At 41.7% G+C, this 19,932-nt stretch overlaps 1 protein-coding gene across 30 annotated transcripts in view; it reads right to left on the minus strand.

Annotated features, from left to right (window-relative positions):
• MACF1 (microtubule actin crosslinking factor 1) overlaps positions 1–19,932 on the minus strand; it is a 330,331-nt gene that overhangs the window by 66,996 nt on the left and 243,403 nt on the right. For all 30 annotated transcript variants that reach the window (XM_060623642.3, XM_060623631.3, XM_060623628.3 and 27 more), the window contains 4 exons: positions 19,739–19,868; positions 18,851–19,050; positions 14,072–14,567; positions 11,919–13,390 (listed from right to left, as the gene is read on the minus strand). In XM_060623642.3, the coding sequence (XP_060479625.3) occupies positions 11,919–13,390; positions 14,072–14,567; positions 18,851–19,050; positions 19,739–19,868 (2,298 nt within the window). The remainder of the gene's footprint in view (positions 1–11,918; positions 13,391–14,071; positions 14,568–18,850; positions 19,051–19,738; positions 19,869–19,932) is intronic.

Below are 19,932 nucleotides of genomic sequence, written 5' to 3' on the forward strand. Positions count from 1 at the left end.
TCCACTCTTAAACTACCAGCCTCCTAAGGACAATCTGGAGACCCCAGATCCATACTTCCTCAGATTTTTCAGTGCCTTTTCATATGCCTCTCTCTCTCAGAGGATTAGTTCTGATTAGAGGAGGATACAGAAGGCTGGTTACATCTTGCACATTTTAAATCTACAAAATGCCTTTCATCTTAGGCTCACTAGACTTTACAAGCATTTATTTAGTGGCAAGTGGAAACTCCACAGTATTAGTCTGTACCTGTTGGGCATCAGTAACTACCATTCTAAGGTGTTTTTATAATACAAAGATGGCTACAGAGTGGCTCATTAAGCAATAAAGCATGATGTGAAGCTTGTTTTAAATGGGATACTAAGGATTTTGAGGCTCTGTGAGCTCGCATGTATTGCCAAACCCATGAGAAAACTTTCCACACACTCTGCAGGAACTCTCATGACCCTGGTAAGCTCTTTCCTGCTTGCAGACTTCCCAAAAAACAGTGTATCAATCTCTCTTTTAGCCACTCATCGAGGTAGTAATGACAAAAGCATGGGGCTCTGCAAGTTAGAAAAGACCAGACAGAAGTGTGAAGGAAAGGAAGGCAGGGGGAATCAGGTAAAGCTTTATGGAGAGAATCACATTTACTCACTAGGATGTGAATATGCAGAGATTGTGAAGACAAGATTTCTAAGTGAAAGCCTAGAGGCAGGGACCCTAAAGAAGCAAACTCACAGTAAGCATGGCTTAAGTACAGGGTGTATGAAAGGCAAAAATGAGAGGTAAGAGTGGTAAGTAGCTCAAGGCCAGTTCAGCAAGGCCCCTGAATGCCAAGCATGGATTTATGCTTTATTCAGAAAACATTTATGACATTGAGATTTACTTATGTAAACTTATCAGGGGATCATGAAAGTTACTGAGTGGTATGTGGAAAGTTTCCTAAGAATTTTGGACTGGGTGCTCATTAAAATGCCATTTAATAACTTAATATTATCTCATTTTAAAAATACAAATTCTTAATTTTTTATAAATGAAACTTGAGGTGGTAAACTTACTTGTCCAAAGTAGCATAGTATTGAATACCTGGGCATTTAAGATTTGAGCTTGTAGCTGATGATACTGCATTGGTCTATGTGCAGAATAAACTGTAGATACAGGAGATTGAAGGTGGAGCCATCAGGAGGGCTTTATAGTTTAGTCAAGAGGTAACAAAGGTCTGAACTTGTGAAAATGAGGAAGGGAGCTGTGAAAGAAATCACAGAGGCAGAATATTTGAACTTCACAACTGACCATATAGAAGGTAGAGGTTAAGGGGAAAATAAACATAAGATAATGCCGTAGCACTACTCTTAAATTACTGAGGGCATAATAGTCCTATAAAACAAAGCAGAGAGGAAGAAACTATTTGAAGAAGTTAACATTCAATTTAGGGTACATTGAATGTGAAGTACTCAAAGGCAACCTATGTGGAGGTATCCAGAAAGGCCCTTCACACAAAAAATTGAGGTTTGGGGATAGAGATACAGATCTGGAAGCTTTCTCCCACAGATGAGTGAGGGGGTGCACATCTAGGGGTTAACAGTGTAGAAAAAGGGAAGAGGGTAGATGACAGAATTTTAAGAACCACATATCTGGGAAGTACGAGGACAAACTAAAAAAGAAAGCAGAATGGCAGTAGAGAAGAGAATGGAGAGAGTACAATGTCAGGAAAGAAAAGAAGCTATGATGTTAAATGCCGCATAACAGAGGAGGATGATGAGTTAGACTTGGCAACTAGGACATCAGCGATTACTTCTAAGCGAACAGTTTCAGTGCTGTGATGGGGGCTGGATCACATTAGGGGATTAAGGATAAGCAGTGATGAGAAAGTATTCATCCTCCCTTCTTCTTGAGACTGTTCTTTTGGCTTCCATGGCACTGTGCTATTCTGATGCTGTCTTTTTAGGCAGTACTTCTTTGTCCCTTGGGTTTCTCATCTGCCCTCTTAAGGCAAGTAATTTCATAAGATGTATCCTTGATTCTTCTTTACTTGTTCAGTATTTACAGGCGTCTACTATGTGCTCTAAATTATGCCAGGCACTAAAGGAAAGAGTGATGAGGAAGATGTGGTCAGGAGCCTACATTCCAGTGGGGGTGGGGGGGTGCGGGGGTGGGAGGGGGGTTGGGCGACATTCATTTTAATTCACTTGTAAGAAGCACTCTGAAATAAAAGTGAGCAGTACTATGATAGCACCAGTCAAGGGCGCCCGATGTGGCCTGCAGGTTTAGGAAAGGCTTTCCTGAGAAAGTGACCACGTAGGCTTTCATTTGGGACCGAGAGCAGCCTTTCCTGTTCCAGGTTTGCATGACTTCACAACTTTCACATATGAACAACTTCACAAAATTGCTTGGTTATTTCTATGAAACAGGTCCTTGGGGGTGAACTGTCAAGAAATCTTGCTATAGGGGTCCTTTGTCCAATATTAGAAAAAGAGGTAGGATAAATAATACTGAGGGAAGAGATTTATGAAAACTGTCTCTTTCATTTTGTTACTAAAGCAATTCTTACCATCAATCAACAAACAACCACATTAGGTTTGCATGTAAAGAATTGGACCCAAATCAGAGCTTTTCTTTTGGGAATGAACTGCAAGATGACAGAGATATTAAATGGGTCACTTAGATAGATGCAATGAATTCAAGCTGGAGGAGGCCTCATAGAAGTTCAATTTCTTTGAATTCTTAGCTTTTTCTTCCCTTAACTCATATATACATATAACTGAATATTAAAAACATGTCTGCGGAAACTATGAAGAATTAAAGCTTTTCTGTAAAACTATCTGGATCTGGTGTATACACTTGGCAGAGAGATTAATTATATCTCTGTTTTTTAAGCTGCTTTCCTCTGAAATTAAGCTGATACCTTTTCTCCTCACACCTCAATGTTTTAATTAAAGATTGATTAATATTAAGAGGCGTAGCTTCCAAAGATGCTGACTTGGTAGTTGCCATTGTATGGCAACAAGGGAAGATAACATGGTCTATGTTAAAAGCTAATTAGGCCAAGGACCCTGATATCATTAAAGCTGATCTGATGGGCAACTCTGAGCTACTGAGGAAGTCACTGAGCTGGTAATGGCTTCTGGTTAATTCTAGTTAATGATATGAAAATAACACTGATTTGTAGAGCACATAAGCCAAGGTCAAAATGGTCTCAGAAAAACATGCTGGCTGTGGGATTTTGATATGAATGAATAAATTAACAGGTTAATGAATAAGTAAGCAAACATATATGCGTATGTATGTGTACATAAAGTATATTTACAGCTGTGTTAGGAGTCATGACCTATACTGCCTATATACTGCTACTCTAAGGTTAGAAACCAGCTCTACTCTTGTTCCCCACAAATACTGTTTGGGAAAGCTGTTTGTCCATCCACTTGTTTCACTGCTGCCATTGAGCTAATTGTACTTTATCCTCATAATTTTCATTTTTCCCAGAAGAGAAAAAGCTGATCTAATCTGGTACTGGGCCTTACAGCAAATCTTCTGGAGAATAATTATCCCTAGGAACAAAAGGCATAACTCTTTATTAAAAAGATTTCATAATATTCTAATTTGTCTACCTAAATTTTTTTAAAATAAAAGATTATCATTTATTGATCACTTAATATATGCCTGGTACCTTCATCTACATCACTTCATTGAACTCTCATAAAAACTCTAAAGGTATGATTTACCACTGCTCACATTTTATAAAGTTAACTATACAGAGAGGTTAAGTAATTTTCCCCAAGGTCACTCAACTAGTAAATGACAGAGCCAGAACTCAAAGCTGGATATTTCTGACTAAAACTCAGATTCAATTTTCTTCACTACACTAAATTGCATGAAGTATGAAGACTCTCCCTGTGAACTAATTGGGTAAATGACAATGACTATAAAGGGATGGGTAACTGCAAGCCAATATTTCAGAATCTGGCTTTCTTCAAGTGTGCTTGGTAGCAAATTTCTTTGTCTGAAATAAAATCCCGCTCCTTTAACATATGCTAACTAGTAGAGAAGGAAGGGAGCCCAGAGGCAAGAAGGAGAGGTGAAGAATCCAGGCTGGGATTAGAATTTTTTGGGATTCACAAGGATTTGCCTCAAGTCTTGCAAAGTTGACAGCATTTTGAATCCCAGAGCTCACATGTCTTATGAGAAATAAAGAGCACTCATCCAATCAGTCAGAATTCACTAATCTCCAACTATGTGCACACCAACATGTTAACTACTTCGAGAGACACAAAAATGAATTTATTCAAAGATGGGACAAATGCCTATAATGAGAAAACACCAAAGTTAGGCAGTATAGGATAAAGGCCAAATGAGTTGCACATATTAAGTGGTTTAGGAGAACAGAAGTAGTGAACTTGGGAAGGAGGCTTTGTGGAGACATGGGACTTGAACCAAGCCTTCAGGTATGGGTAGAAATATGCATAATGTATAAAGAGTGTTTGAGATAAGTGGATGGATAGTCTATATAGGAATTAAGACTGGAAAAAACAGTGGGGATCAAATATGTGGTTTCCAAGGCTGGAAAAGGAAAAGACTAGAGGTACTGATACAGACCAGTTCTGAAGGATGCCATCATTTAATCCATCAGATCAGATGGCTCCTACATTGAACTGGGTGAAGGATAAGTACATACAGAAAGAAGGGTAAATACAGACAGAAGCTAAGGGAAAAGCAACTTGGAAGCCCAAGTTCTAGAAGGCTACAGCATAATTTATGTCTGTTTTTTCCGTGGGAACCATGTACGTACACGCTAGCTGTCCAATCAGAGGAGCTCTCTGCATTCCTAACAGAGGATCCTTTGTTCCAAACAGCAAGGCTCAAAAGAGACAGAGTCTGATAAAATCACACTGAGATCAGGACACCCAGCTGGTGCAGGGGCTGATGCCATTCCATAACACACCCTACAGGAAGCAGCTTGAGATACACAGCTGATTGATTTCCACAGCAGGAGCCTTGTGGCAGGGTGGGGCTGGGACTGGTCAAGCATTAAGAGAATTCTTTAGCCACTGACTCAAATTAGTTCACCAGGATCCTGACTTTATCCAACAGATCTGTATAGTCATTCCCAGAACTAACACTATTTCTTAACTAACTTTTGGAAAAAAAAAAAAAAAAAAGGGAGAAAAACCATGAAGCTTTGCCTGGCAGTGGAGTTGTCAGTTAACTCTTACCTGTCATGGCATCTGAAGAGGGGGAAAAAAAATCAAACCTCCAACTTTTTAGAAAGGGGCTGAATAATTCTGTGTTGTAAGGGGCTATCCTCTGCATTATAGAATGTTTAGCACCCATTAGATGCTAGCAGAAGCCTCTCCCATTGTGACAGTCAAAACTGTCTCTGGACATGGCCAAATGGACATGGCCAAATGTCCCCTAAGGGGCAAAACTGCCCCCATTTGAGAACTATTGGTCAAGCATGACCTTTGGTGCCAAACAAACCTTTCCAATCCCAGCTCTAACATGCTGTGTGGCTTGAACAAGACACTATAACAAACTCACAGTCTCAGTGTTCTTAACTGCAACTGGGATTGTAAATGTCTGATTGATAGGGGGTTGAGGTTAGAGCTCACTTCAACTTAGGTGTCTTTTAGGTGTACTCAGCATCACACGTCACTACCACTGCAATCCCTGGTGCCTGTTTCCCATAACACATTGTCCCACCACAAGGGCTGGCACAGAGCAAGTGCTCAGTAAGGATGATGGACTGAAAGGAATATGGAGTCCCTTCCTCCTACCTCCCACCAAGGGATCCATGGACCATTACCACGTAGCACTCATTCTTATCCCTGAGTGGCCAAAATTCTGAAAGGTCCACACGTCAAATCACAGTGCTAGTAGCCGGAAAACAGCTTGTGAAGGCCTAAGGAATAAGTGTATCCCATTAATCTCCCACCGCCAATACCAGAGGCTGGTATTCGAAAAGCACTTGGTAGTGGTAGTGGCAAAGTATTAAGGAAGGTGGGGAGGGAGCACATTCTTCCCATAGCTAGGTTTTCCCAACAGGACAGCTGAGACTTGGGAAGAATCTGTTTGGCAGGAGACAGCTCTTTGGTGCAGTGACCTGACAGGACTCCCTGTGGGACTTATTTCATCCCTGGTGAACCAACCAATCCTAACAATAAAGTGTCCTTCAGAGCAACTCATCACACTTCCTAGAGGCTCCCTGCTTATGCTATGTCTCGTGTGCCAGCCAGCTAGCTTCAAAGTGCCCAGGATTTTTCTGACGCTAAGGCTGAGGACCAGGCCAAGGCCAAGACCATTTACCATTCATTTCTAGACACAACGAGAAATAGTCCTGTTCTGCAAGTCTGTGCTTACCTCAACCTGTGTTCACTAATCAAATACTTAACAATGAATACAAGTCCTGCGTGGGGTAAATTCTAGTTTTCCTGGAAACATATTTTTCCTCCTTTGTGTACAAAATCATATGGTGAACTTTAGTTGCAAATGCTACATGCTGACATGATATGTGAAGAATTTCAGTAAACTCAAATCAAACTGCTCAGTCCTTTCTTACATTGCTTTAAAGTCTTCCCTTGCTATCAAAATTTCCACACAAATTTTTGTGAAATCCATCAATGGATTCTTTCTTGATGATCTTTCATTTGATTTTACTGCCTTTGCTGAGGTGTGAGTCTCCTTTAAGATGATGTAATGACTGCAATCCTGGGATTTTGCTTTGTGATGCTGATACTTAAAATACTAATGGGGCTGCTTTAAAATGGGGCTGGGAAAAGTTCAATATGAAGCAAAGCTAAAGTCCTTAAACACGCCTTTACCTTCTCCCCAACCAGTTGCTAAGTGGGGGTGGAAAGGATTATTAGGGAGCACTGGAATTCTTGGGGTTTGGTAGGGCTGGGAGGTGATCTCCCAAGGGTTATTAACATCAGCAGCCAAACTGTGAGCTCCTGAGCTGAGAACAACTGACAGACTGCAGTCTCCTCCTAAAGGCACCGAACGAGGAAGCTTCCTGAAGTATTTCCACACAGGAAGTTCCTCTTCTCTTTAGAAATGCATCATCAACCAAACACCTGCATCAACAACTCCACGAAAAATAAACTGCTGATGCCAGGGAAAGTGCCTAGGAAATTTTAAACCAGACACAGATTAGTCCCAGCAAAAATCAGGAATCCGGGGCCCTGCTTAAAGAAAGGCTGACTTAGAGGCAATTGCTGCTACCACACAGTCTTAATCAGATTATTAGAAGGCTGTCTGCAACATAAATATTTAACTTAATCAGCCAGCGCTGCTTCCAGCTGAATTCCAAGTTTCCCAAGTGTAGGTGGTAATTTTCTTCTAAGGCAGCGGTGCTCAACAGAGGGAGATTTTTGCCTTCCAGGGGACATTTGGCAATGTCTGGATAGACATTTTTGGTTGTCTATGGGAAGGGTTGCTGCTGGCATCTAGCGGGTAGAGATCGGGGATGCTGCTAAACATCCTGCAGTGCGCAGGACAGCCCCCCCACCACAACAAATTATCCAGTCCCATATGTCAAGAGTGCAGAGGCTGAGAAACCCTGTTCTGGGGCATTCTCTTTACTTCCTTGGACCCTAGTAGATCCTCTTGGAGTAGCCCTGTTTAAGGAAGAAAGAAAAAACCAAGACAGGCCAAGGGTTGGCACAAGGCAGGAGTGGGGGTGCCTACTCAGCTTACCTTGCTGCTGCAAAGCTGGAGATACTGAAACATCTAGGTGACAGACAGGTCACACACCAAGTGTGATTTCCTTTCTCTCCAAGGGCAGGTAGATAATGCTGACCTCATTTGCTTCATTCTCTAGTGAATCTAACTGGCAAAACTATAGATGGGCTGATACTGTCTTTGTAATCGTTTGAAAGGAAGAAGTGTCTTTGTGCAAACTGGCAGCCCTTCAGCTCCATGTCAAGCCATGCCTGTCTTAGAGTTCTCATGTGTGCTCAGAGCGAAGCTTAAACTCACTTTCTATGAGGAAAAAAAAAATCAAATGAAGTTTACAAGGCTTTCTTGTTCTGGTATTCTGGTGGGATACTGAGGTCTCCAGACAAAGGCTGTAAGTATGTGTAATTCCTGACCCTGGGCTCTGCTCAACCTGAAATAGAACTGAAAACAGTCCTCAGGAAGCCTGCTGCCTTATCTATTTCCCACCAGCCCAGCCGTGAAGACAAGGAAGGAGAAGACCAACAGGCTTGGGTGCTTCCAACACACCATTAAGTGAAGTGAACTTTTGTGAGAAACCTATGGACCCTAAAAAGGCTTCCATTTTTCCCACTTGTTCTTTCTTACCACTGAGTGAGTGGTAGAGGGCCGAGTATGAAGCCTGACCTGAGTACACAGTAAATATAAATACATATGAAACTCAGAGTGCATGAAGGGCATCCAGATACTGCTCTTAATGCCCAAGCCACCACCTACTTCCTGACGGAGATGCCACTGTGGTTCTCGGCGGGTGTGTGTACAACGACGGGGTTGGCTTGAACTCATAATGATCTCAATTCTTGACTATAAAACTAGCACAGGGAATTTCAAAATGAGGAAAGCCTCTTGTTATCATCAGAGTTACCAGATCTTTGGCTTAAATTTTAGTGAAATAAAGGTCTCTCCTTTCTTGTTAGTGTCCTGTTACGCACATACAATTCCTTTTCTTCAAGAATCACTGACTCTCTTGTTCAGGAAAACAGAATTTCCTGAAGAGATTAGCCAAAGTCTTTTCCTCCCAGTTTTCTGAAAACATACTCAATATTCTCATTTGAGATTTCTGGAATGGCAGAACCCAATAAAGCCAAATGCAGGAAGGTTTGAGGTCTTTGCTTGTTTAAAGTGGAAGAGAACTCTCTTCCCATCGGACAGATCCACCTGGGTGGACCATATTCTCTCATTTATTCAGAAGCAATTGAGTTAAAAGCCTTTTCTAGGAATAATGACTTTCAGTTTTTCACGTTAAGGAGGAAATAACTTTTCCTACAAGCTGCCTCTCCACGCATTTCTCAGCACTACTGCACAGTCCCAAGTAAGCCGGGGCTGTCCCCAGACCTGACTCATCGGTCTATGCCACCCATCCACAGTGGAATTAGTCCCGTCCCAGCAGATGCTACACTTGTGTCTCAGAGACTCATATCCTCTTCTCTTCGGCAGACTCTGTACTGAGAGTGTGATTCCATTAAAAATAAAAAAAATTTAAAAATTTAAAAATTAAAAAAAAGCTGAAAACTTAAAGCTAATGCTGTTTTTTATGTTCATCTTCATCTCTGGTTTTTCCTTATTAAAAAGACTGAATCTGAAAGCAGAGTCACACTTTATAAATCAGGTCTGCTGCCGGTATGAGGGAAGATTAATTCATTGCTGGGTATACAACACATTAACCCAGAACTCAACACTCAAACCACGAAAATGACTCAGTCCTCAGAATGGGTCCAAAAAGACCTTCCCTTTACTCAGCCTCAGGGGACCGTGGAGCTGACACACAGAGCTCTTCCCTCCCATTGTTTTCACTTCCCATGAGCTCAGTGTGAGCTGAGCCAGGAGCGTGCTCCTCCCCTCCTGACCACACGCCTTTGCTGGGAGGAGGCAAAAACTCTTCCCAAAGCCTTTGACTTTATAAGGCGGACATGTGGAGCCAGCCTTCTGATTTGTGCCCCCAACTTGAGGAGGATACACACAGGGGCACAACTTTGCCACCCTCTTTCTCTCTCTTCTTCCAGTCTTGCATTTCAACACTGGTCCCCTGCAGAGACACACACTCTGCCCATGACCAGCCTTCGCATCCAGAGTATTGGTGGTGGGAGGGTTATTGTTAGAAATCAGTGAAACAGGATGCAGTAATAAACAGCTAAGCAGATACTGAACTCTGAGCATTTCTAAGCTACATACTAGGATACAAATAAAATATGGTAGCATCCAGTAATTTCTTAAAATCTGCCAGCTACATCAAAATTCAGAAAGTTTCTAGCAACTAAGGATTAACTGAAAAGGACAGTGAAAAGTTGTCCTCAAATCCAAACACTATATACGCCTGCCTGTGGACTCTTTTTTATATCCTAGCTTGTATTTTAATGCAACTTTAACAGGCTTGTTTACTTCATTTTCTAGCTCACTGATGATTAGAAGCAAGGGATAGACAGCAAAAGGCAGACCCAATGACAACAGTGAAGTAGCTGCAGTGAGAAGACAGCCCTGCTATCAGGGTAAGCGGGGGGAAATGGAAGCTACACACATATGCACTAAGAGGCACTACACAAGAACTTCAATACCCAACACAAACTGCACAGTAATTTAGGAACATTTAATACAAAGCAGCCCCCAATGTCTCTAATACCCTTGAGGATATCACCGTCACAAAGAACAATACCATCTTTTTAATAATGTTAACATGCACTCATAAAGAAAAACTTCTACACAACGTAGTGTTTAGAAGATTAGGCAAATAGAATTTAAAATAATTCCCATGTAAACCAGAATCTAGTTTGATACAACTATTTGAGTCAAAGGGATGAGCTTCAGGTTTCTAAGAAATTCATTTAGTTGGTCAGATAGTTAATTCTAAGTAACCCGGAGCCTGTAGAAGACAGTCTCTGCTTTCAGGGCGCTTACAACAGCAAAGGCAAGAAAAACACACGTGATGAAGAAAGGCCACCTGCCCCTGGAATGGAGGTGCGGGAGTTTCTAAGAGGAAAACGTATGTGCTCATGGGTTTGAATTTTCCCTTCCTATCCTCTCCTTATTTGGGTCCTCAAGAATCCCCCAAACAATGACTTGTTGCTCCAAACTACACTGTCTCCAAACACTGTAAGGAGATCTTCAGCCAATGTCCCACTTCAGAGTTGAACATCCCTTAAGCTGGGGACCCTTCTAAAACAGCCACCCTTCTGCGCTCGAATCTTGTAACTTTTCTCAGGACTGCAGGGCTCTGACCGGTGTCAATCCCACCTCTCCAAACGTATTTGTAATTGAAAAAGTCCTGACAGGCAGGAGCTTTGGAGAACAAATGAACTCTGACTGCAGGAGTATGACTGTGTAGGTGGGAATAATTAACACCAGTGATGGAAACAAAGTGCTGGAAGTAGCCTTTTCATATCCACTCTGTGCACCAAGAAGGAAAAGCAGCAGAGGAGCAGCAGTGGAGTAAGGCACCTTTTGGCATTTACAACAGGGGAAACTCAGGATGAAAGGCTCTCATCCTGAGAGCCATGACCCTACACACAGTCCTGAGAGCTCCAAGTCCCTGACCTAGCAAAATTGCATTTTTGAGAGTCAATTCCTCCCATCTTCCTCTTCCCTGTTGCTTTAATTTCAACTCACAAAATCTCAGGACTGGAAATTCTGACTCAGGCAAAGAGTGAAAACATGTTTGCAGTCAGGGCAGTGCTTTTCAAACTCTCCTATAGGCAAAGAACATATTCCTGGGGGCCTGGGGTGTCGTCTTACCCGCCTGCTCTAAGTGGGAAGTTTCTTTGAAGTGTTATGTTTTATCTTAATAACTCATGAGAATTTTGTACTTTACTTCATAATGCATCAATAACTTTCTCCTGAAATAGGAGGAAAAAAAAAATCAACACTTTATGAAGATGACCCCATGTTTATCTTATGACTTCACACACCTCAAGCAGAAAACATGGACCTAGGGAAACATTTGCTGCTGTTACAAATCACAAGAGGAGATCCTCGAGTAAGTAACATTTGGACATTTCTTTCTATACCCTCAGTTGGTTATAAACACTGAAATAAATTACAACAGAAAAACGTTCAAACCAATTGCCCAGAATCCAAAAGACTGTTAAGTCTCCAGACAGTGTGCTTTGATGGTGATGGAAGCGAGAATAGTGACCCCAGGGACAGAAGTTAAGATGTATATCCAATGGGTTTCCGAGTTACAGGAAAAGAAATACACATTACTGAAGGCAAAAGATCAAAAAACAAGGGCATGGCTTACCTTAAAATCTGCTAACTGCTGGTTGATGAGGTCCACTTCAGTCCCCACGACCCACTGGAGGGCCTCCCCCTCCTCTGCTGCCGTGGTCATGTCATTGAGGGCTTTCAGCTTCCTGTAAAAGTCCTCCACGCGGCCCAGCGTCAGCTCCAGCTGCTCCTGGCGAGCTCTGCTCCTCTCTGTCAGTTTGCCACATTGCTTGTTCAGGGCTTCGAGCTCCCTCTTGAGACCTAACAAGTCCAGAGTCCCCTCTTCCTCCAGCATTTGTCGACACTCTGCTTCAGAGGCCTCTATGTCTAACCTGAGGGCTTGGATTTTGTTGAGGAATAGCCGTACATCCTCAATCTGGGACTGGAGGCTATCAGTGTCTCTGCCAATGGCACCCATGCCATCTAGCTCATCATCCAGGTCTGCCAGCTGAGAAAACATCTCTCGGACTCGGCAGTGAAACTGACCAATCCCCTCCAGCTTGTTTTCCATTGTCATGCAACTGCTGTTCACTCTTTGCTTTACTTCCAAGAACTCTTGCTGGGTGACCTCGGCTTGATGAAGAAGTTGGGAAGCATCAGATCCATCTGGGGCATCTTCTACCAAGCCCTGGGTGAAGTTCCTCAGATAGTCTACCTGGGGCTCCAGGGTCTGCAGCACTTCCTGTTGAGCTCTTAGCTTCTCCAGGTTCTTGTTGCTACAGGCTTGAGAGCCTAGAGCATCAAAGATCTCAAGTTGGTGTTTGGCCCCTTCAACCTTCTTTTCAATATTCTTAAAGCTTTCCTGGAACTCCTTGAGCCTCTGAGTCATTTCTTCAAGAGACCCTGTTTTGGCCTGTAGTTCCTCTGTAATGGAATCCATGTTCTGGTTGATCCCAGCCTTCTCATCCCGGATGTCATCTTCATCTGTTTCTGAAGAATTGATCAGAATGTCAGCAGCACTGTTCAGTATTTCTAGCAGGGAGCGGCGCTTTTCCACCTCACTCAGCATAGCCTTTGATCTCAGAAGATTGGACTCTAGCTGCACTGGGTCCAGAGTGACCTGCAAGTCAGACATCTTGGCCTTACAATCTTCTATCCATGGCACAAGGTCCTCCACATGCCACTGATATTTCTGAGCTTTCTGCATGCAGTCCTTGAGCCTGGATTGTCTATCTGCAGTTTTTTTACTAAGCTCTTCCCAGTGGCTTTTGAGCTCAACCAACTGGTTTTGTAAAGTCTTTTTCTCTTCTCCAGGAGGTACAGAAAGAAGCAGAGATTCTCCCTCGGCCACAATCACCTCATAGGAGCCACTGTGTTGGTTAAGGCTCTTCTGAAACTCTTCATTCTCCTGTAGCTGAGACTGTAGCCGCTCCAATTTTGCAGAAATTGGGCAATTTTTTGCTTGCTGGCTTTGTTTGTCATCCAACCAGGTTCTCAGCTCATCAAACATTTGCTGGAACTGCTGGGTGCTGGCAAGAGCTGCCTGGAGTCTGTTCATGCGGTCAGCTGAAATGAGAAAATCAAGTTTAAACCAATCAGATCAGGACATGGCATTTAAGATGTTTGCTGAGAGTATATGGTCTATTCTTAGGGGAAGGAAACATGTTAACTGAGGGTCTGCCACAAAAGCAGCACAGAGCTAGTCTCCTTCACACACTAGATCTGATTTAATCCTCACGCCAACCTTGTAAGGTCACCTGAGTAACAGAAGTAAACTTCTGTTTCTAAGCTGATAAAAAGCCATAAATGTTTCTACAGGAAGGCAACACACTGAGTACAAAATTCTTCTGGTACAAGGCCATCATAAGCAGTCCAGAACATGTTCTAATTCTGTAATATGGTATATGTGTGTGTATGCATGTGCATGGTATAAATAAGTATTAGTTAAAGTATGTGTGTGGCTTCACCTATAAGGACATCCATGAGCACGAATCTCTACCTGCTGACAAAATTGATATTAGTGCTCTTATGTCTAGGATTATGCTATATAAAGTCTCCCATATTGCTAGTGCTCAGCCAATGTGTGATGACCATAGCACTTCTCACTGGAGCTGGACAAAGGGATAGGGTAACACTAGTGTGAGTCCAAAAGCTGTTTACAGGTCACCCTAGATTCTTGGGACTATTACAAAGTCAATCTTTGGGCTTGCCACTAATGTCAGCAGTGTGTTCTGTACCCTAACTTACCTGCAAGGTCTTCTAAACCTTGGAGAGGCAGGGCAACTGTCTCCAAACGCTTCTTCAGCTCATCCTTGAGGTACTGCTCCCCAATGAGTACTGAGAGCTCATCACAAAGTGTCTGTGCCTCCTTAATCTCATGGTCTAACTGCTCCACATCAGATCGAATCTCACTGGTCTCCTCCAGTTGCTGCTTCACGGCCTCAGGCTGGGTGCTGATGGCTGACTGGCTACTTAGTCGCTGTCCAACTGCCTTTACCTTCTCTGATAAGTTCTGGAGTAGTTCTTGGTACTGGGTGCTTTTGATAATAGCTTGGTCAATTTGGCTGGAACGGGAATTGAGTTTGTCAGTCAGTTCAATCCACTTTTGATTGATGCTCTGGAGTTCTTTCTGTACTTGGCTGGTGGATGGAGAGACATCTCCAGGGCCTGTTAGAATGCCCTGAGCCGCCTCGTTCAGCTGCTCATGCTGTTGCCTGCGTGTTTCAAATTCCTTCAGCATAAACTGTAATAGAAATGACATCAAGATGTTTAGAGAGAAAAGACAGATCTAAAAAGAGTGTCAAAACAAAAACTGATTTTAGATTGTGCCAAGTAGTGCCAACTCCTTTGGAAAATAAACCAGAAAACTCCAAGGACCAGGCTGCTAGGAAAATGTAGTATCACTTATAACAACAACAACTGCTTAATAAAAACTTGTTTTGCAAGGGTCATTGATTGTGCCTATTCTATTTCTTTTCCTTATTTGTCATACTCTGTTTCAACATCAGTTACTAAGGTTGGCCTTGTTTTCTGGATTGGCACTCATCAGTTTTGCCAGATAAAACCTGGGGTCCCAGAGCCAGCTACCTATACCTCTGGCTGGGCTTGCCATTTCAACTCTCAATAGCTCTGTTTTTCCCAGTTTCTTTCTTGGAATTCCAACAGCATAAACAATCTGTACATTACAACATAGCATGATTAGATAATGAGCTTCTTTAAAGCAAGGAGCATGTCTTTTTACTCTTTTCTATCCCTTATTTCATTCAGCAAGGAGTTAGGATTATGGGCTCTGGAGTTGTACTGCTTGGGTTCAAATTCTTACTCTCTTACTTACTAGATGTATATATAACCTTAGGCAAGTTTTTGAAGTTCTCCAAATTTCAGCTTACTTATCTATAAGATGAGGATAGGAAGTACTCATCTTGGCTGTTTTAAGGATTAAATAAGATAATTTATGGAAAGTATTCATCACTCACACTGTACAAAAATAAATAAGACAGGACTTTAAGGAATAACAGATGTGTAAACAATGAACTATAACAGAATGTAAAAAAAAAAAAAAGCAAAAATGATAAACACTGACATGAACAAGGCACTGTGAAAGCAAGAAGTAAGGATGATTAATTCGATAGAAGATGACAAAAGCAGAAGAGGGAAGTCAGGAAGGCTTTGCAGAGGACAAAATAAGGAATTCTCCCAGTGAGCAGAGAGTCAGACTGGTGAGGGGCATTTCAGGGGGAGGGCCTAGGATTAGCAAAGGCACAGAGCTGTAGGAATATGGTATGTTCAAGGAAAGGAAGTTACCTGGTGCAGCACAAAACCTAGATATATGGGGGAGGAGTGAGAAATGAGGCTGGCAAGACAAACTGGGATCAGATAGTGGAAAGTCTTATATACGACACTGAGTGGGTACTTGGACGTTGTTCAATAGGCAGCCATGAGCCAGCAAAGCATTTTCACATATTTAGATGTGTGAGTTAAGGAGATAATTTGGTAACTGTGTGGAGGATGCACTAGACAAAGAAGCCCATTAGTAGGCTGTTGCAATGGTCTAGACCTGAGATCTAACCTACCTAAGGCAGTAGCATTTAGAATGGAAAAAGATTAGAACAGTAATTCTCAAAGTATGCTCCAGGGGTCCTTAGAAGTCTCTAGGACCTTTCAGAGGGTCCACGAGGTCAAAACTATTTTCATAAAAATAGTAAGATATTATTTGCCTTTTATAATTTTTCTTTCATGAATGTTCAATGGAGTTTTCCATAGGCTATATGGCATCTGGTATTGCAATAACTTAAATGCAGAAGCAGATATGAAAATCTATGAGAATGTTCTATTAAGCCAGACATCAAAGAGATTTATAAAGCCATAAAACAATATCTCTCTTACTAAAGTTATTATGTTTGGATAATGTTATTTTTTCATAAAAAATATATATAGTTACTTATGTTAATGTTATGGTTTTACCAACATTTAAAAAAATTAATAAATACATTTATATTTTAAATATTTTATTTTATTTTTTTCAACGTTTTTTTATTTATTTTTGGGACAGAGAGAGACAGAGCATGAACGGGGGAGGGGCAGAGAGAGAAGGAGACACAGAATCGGAAAGAGGCTCCAGGCTCCGAGCTGTCAGCCCAGAGCCTGACGCGGGGCTCGAACTCACGGACCGCGAGATCGTGACCTGGCCGAAGTCGGACGCTTAACCGACTGCGCCACCCAGGCGCCCCTAAATATTTTATTTTTTAAGTTTATTCATTTATTTTTGAGAGCGAGAGAGCGAGCACACGGGGAGAGGGGCAAAGAGAGAAGGAGAGAGAGAGAATCCCAAGCAGGCTCCCCACTGACAGTGCAGGGCTCGAACCCACGAACTGTGAGATCATGACCTGAGCCAAAATCAGATGCTTAATGGACTGAGCCACCCAGGCATCCCAACAAATACATATTTTTAGCTTCCTCAGTGTTTTAACACAGTAAATATTAATAGATACCAATATTTAAACACAAGCTCTTTGGGGTCTTTAATAATTTTTAAGAGTGTAAACAGTTGATAGCAAATAGTCTGAAAACCACCGGAATAGGGGGCTAAAAGAAAAGGTTCCTTCAAATACTACTTTTAGGTCTTAATTTAGGGAACTTGGTAGATGGCAAGAAGAAATGGAACAAATTTGAAAGAGGATGTAGAACAAGAAAAGGTTTTTGGGTGCTTACAAAAAAAAAGAAGGGGGAGAAGGAGGAGAAGAAGAAAAAGAACAGGAAGAAGAAGGAGAAGAAGGAGAAGAGGAAGAAGAAGAAGAAGAGGAAGAGGAGGAGGAGGAGGAGGAGGAGGAGGAGGAGGAGGAGGAGGAGGAAGAAGAAGAAGAAGAAGAAGAAGAAGAAGAAGAAGAAGAAGAAGAAGAAGAAGAAGAAGAAATGTTCTCAGCATGATTTCATTGGAAATGACATATTTGGTCAATCTAAATTTCTATTAAACAATTTTTTTAAATGTTTACTTATTTATTTTGAGGGAGAGAGAGAGAGAGAGAGAGAGAGAGAGCGCGCACGGAGGAGGGGCAGACAGAGAGGGAGAGACAGAATCCCAAGCAGGCTCCTCATTGTCAACACAGAAGCCAAAGCAGGGCTTGAACCAAAAAACCCTGAGATCATGACCCAAGCCAAAATCGAGAGTCAGATGCTAAACCAACTGAGCCACCCAGGTGCCCCTTGGCCAACCTAAATTTCTATGATGGTAGGTACTTAAATAATTTTTTTTCTTGAGGTTTGAGTAACAGAAAAATCTTTAAATGAAACCAGCAGATAGAAGACATTACATTAATATGGTCATTGTCACTGGGGATTAAAAGTAAAATACGGTTCGGTGGGCATTCAAGAGAGCTTTCCTACTATTCTTACTTTCTAATCTTATACCCTAATAAACTTTTGCCTGCTGCTCATTTTGTGTCCACCTAAAAAAAAATGTAAAATACGATTCTACAATGTAGTCACATCCACTCATCTTATTGCCTCTGTTAATGATATTAATAATACAGTTATTGACTGTTCATCATTAAAAAAAATTTTTAAACGTTTATTCATTTTTGAGAGAGAGAGACAGACCCAGCACAAGTTGGGGTGGGGCACAGAGAGAGGGAGACACAGAATCCGAAGCAGGATCCAGGCTCTGAGCTGTTAGCACAGAGCCAGACTCAGGGCACAAACTCATGAACCATGAGATCATGACCTGAGCTGAAGTTGGACACTTAACCAACTGAGCTACCCAGGCACCTCTGTCAGGCAATGAGATAAAGCCCTTACAAATATCTCATTTAGTTTATAGCAGCACTCTCAACAATAGCCAAATTATGGAAAGAGCCTAAATGTCCATCAACTGATGAATGGATAAAGAAATTGTGGTTTATATACATACAAAATGGAGTACTATGTGGCAATGATAAAGAATGAAATATGGCCCTTTATAGCAACGAGGATGGAACTGGAGAGTGTGATGCTAAGTGAAATAAGCCATACAGAGAAAGACAGATACCATATGTTTTCACTCTTATGTGGATCCTGAGAAACTTAACAGAAACCCATGGGGGAGGGGAAGAAAAAAAAAGAGGTTAGAGTGGGAGAGAGCCAAAGCATAAGAGACTCTTAAAAACTGAGAACAAACTGAGGGTTGATGGGGGGTGGGAGGGAGGAGAAGGTGGGTGATGGGTATTGAAGAGGACATTTTTTGGGATGAGCACTAGGTGTTGTATGGAAACCAATTTGACAATAAATTTCATAAAAAAAAAACCCTTAGAATAAACTATGCTAGTAAATCTTTGTGACCTTTGATTATTAAATATTAAATATATATTTATGTCTATAAAAAAAAAACCAAAAAAACCCCAAACATCTCATTTAAACCAAGGAAACTGAGACACTGGAAGGTTAAGTGACTAGTCCAGGGTCATTTGAAATCTACTTGCTGACAACAGCATTCAAATCCAGATTCGCATGACTCCCATTTCTTTGCTTAAAGCAGTAAGCTTTGTGGCTCACCTGGACCTGCTGCTTTTGTGCAGTCAGCATGTTGGGGTCAATAGACAGGGGGCCCAGCACCCCCATCATCAGTTCCTTCTCCATCAGCCAGGGCCGGAGCTGGGATTCTGCAGCCTGGAAGCTGGCCAGATGATTTGCAGATTCCTCCAGCTGCCTTTGCCGGGCCACGGTCACTTCAGTGGCCCTTTCCCATCGGGAATCTGTAGAGAGGAAATGAGAGAATGTGTTCCTTTACACTCACCAGCCACTGGCCTGATCCCTAAGTTATGTTCCTAACCAACTACAGGAAATGACCCCTGCAGCATTAAAGTTTTTTAAGTTAAAAATAACATTCATTTAATTTTAACTAAAGTAACGCAGTTCTGTACTTGATTGTGGTGGCGGCTATATGAAACTACACATGGGATAAAACTGCACAGAACTACATATACACACACAGACACAAATGCACGTATATCTTACACAACACATAGATTATTTTATAGCCTGTTTTTTAACTCTTACTATATAATAAACATCTTTTATGCCCATGTTTTTTCTATGTCAATAAACACTACCATCGTTTACAGTTTAATACTATGAATGTGGCATAATTCACCTAATCCTTCCCGTGAGTAGATTATTTCCCATTTTTTCATTTTTATCACCAATGCTCTCTTTATCACAAGATTGTCAGATTGACTTGCCCAAGAAAGCCAAATATCTGACACTTCGAGTGGAATCTCTAGATCCTTTCCTTAATCAGACTCAATCTCTAACCCCATTTGGGCCTCTTGCTTGCTTCTGAAAATTAAAAATAAGTCCTGCTTTATAGGATGTGCTGAAATTCTATATCTGCTTTGAAGATAAGCAATTTAGTGAATCTTCAATCCCCCTGTGATAACTTACTGAGTTCCTCTTGCATTTCCTTCCAGTTTTCTGCTTCTTGTGAGTTAGGATATGTCATCAGCAACCCAGCCAGGGCTTCCTTTACTTTTTGGATTTTTGGAGAATTCTGTTCCAATTCAGCTAGGAAGGCCTAGAAGAGAGAACAGCAGGGATGCCATGAGATTTCTGGATAGGAAAGAAATCTGTGTGTGTGC

Source organism: Panthera onca, chromosome C1 (genome assembly GCF_046562875.1).
Source record: "Panthera onca isolate mPanOnc1 chromosome C1, mPanOnc1 haplotype 2, whole genome shotgun sequence".
NCBI classification, from domain to species: Eukaryota; Metazoa; Chordata; class Mammalia; order Carnivora; family Felidae; genus Panthera; species Panthera onca.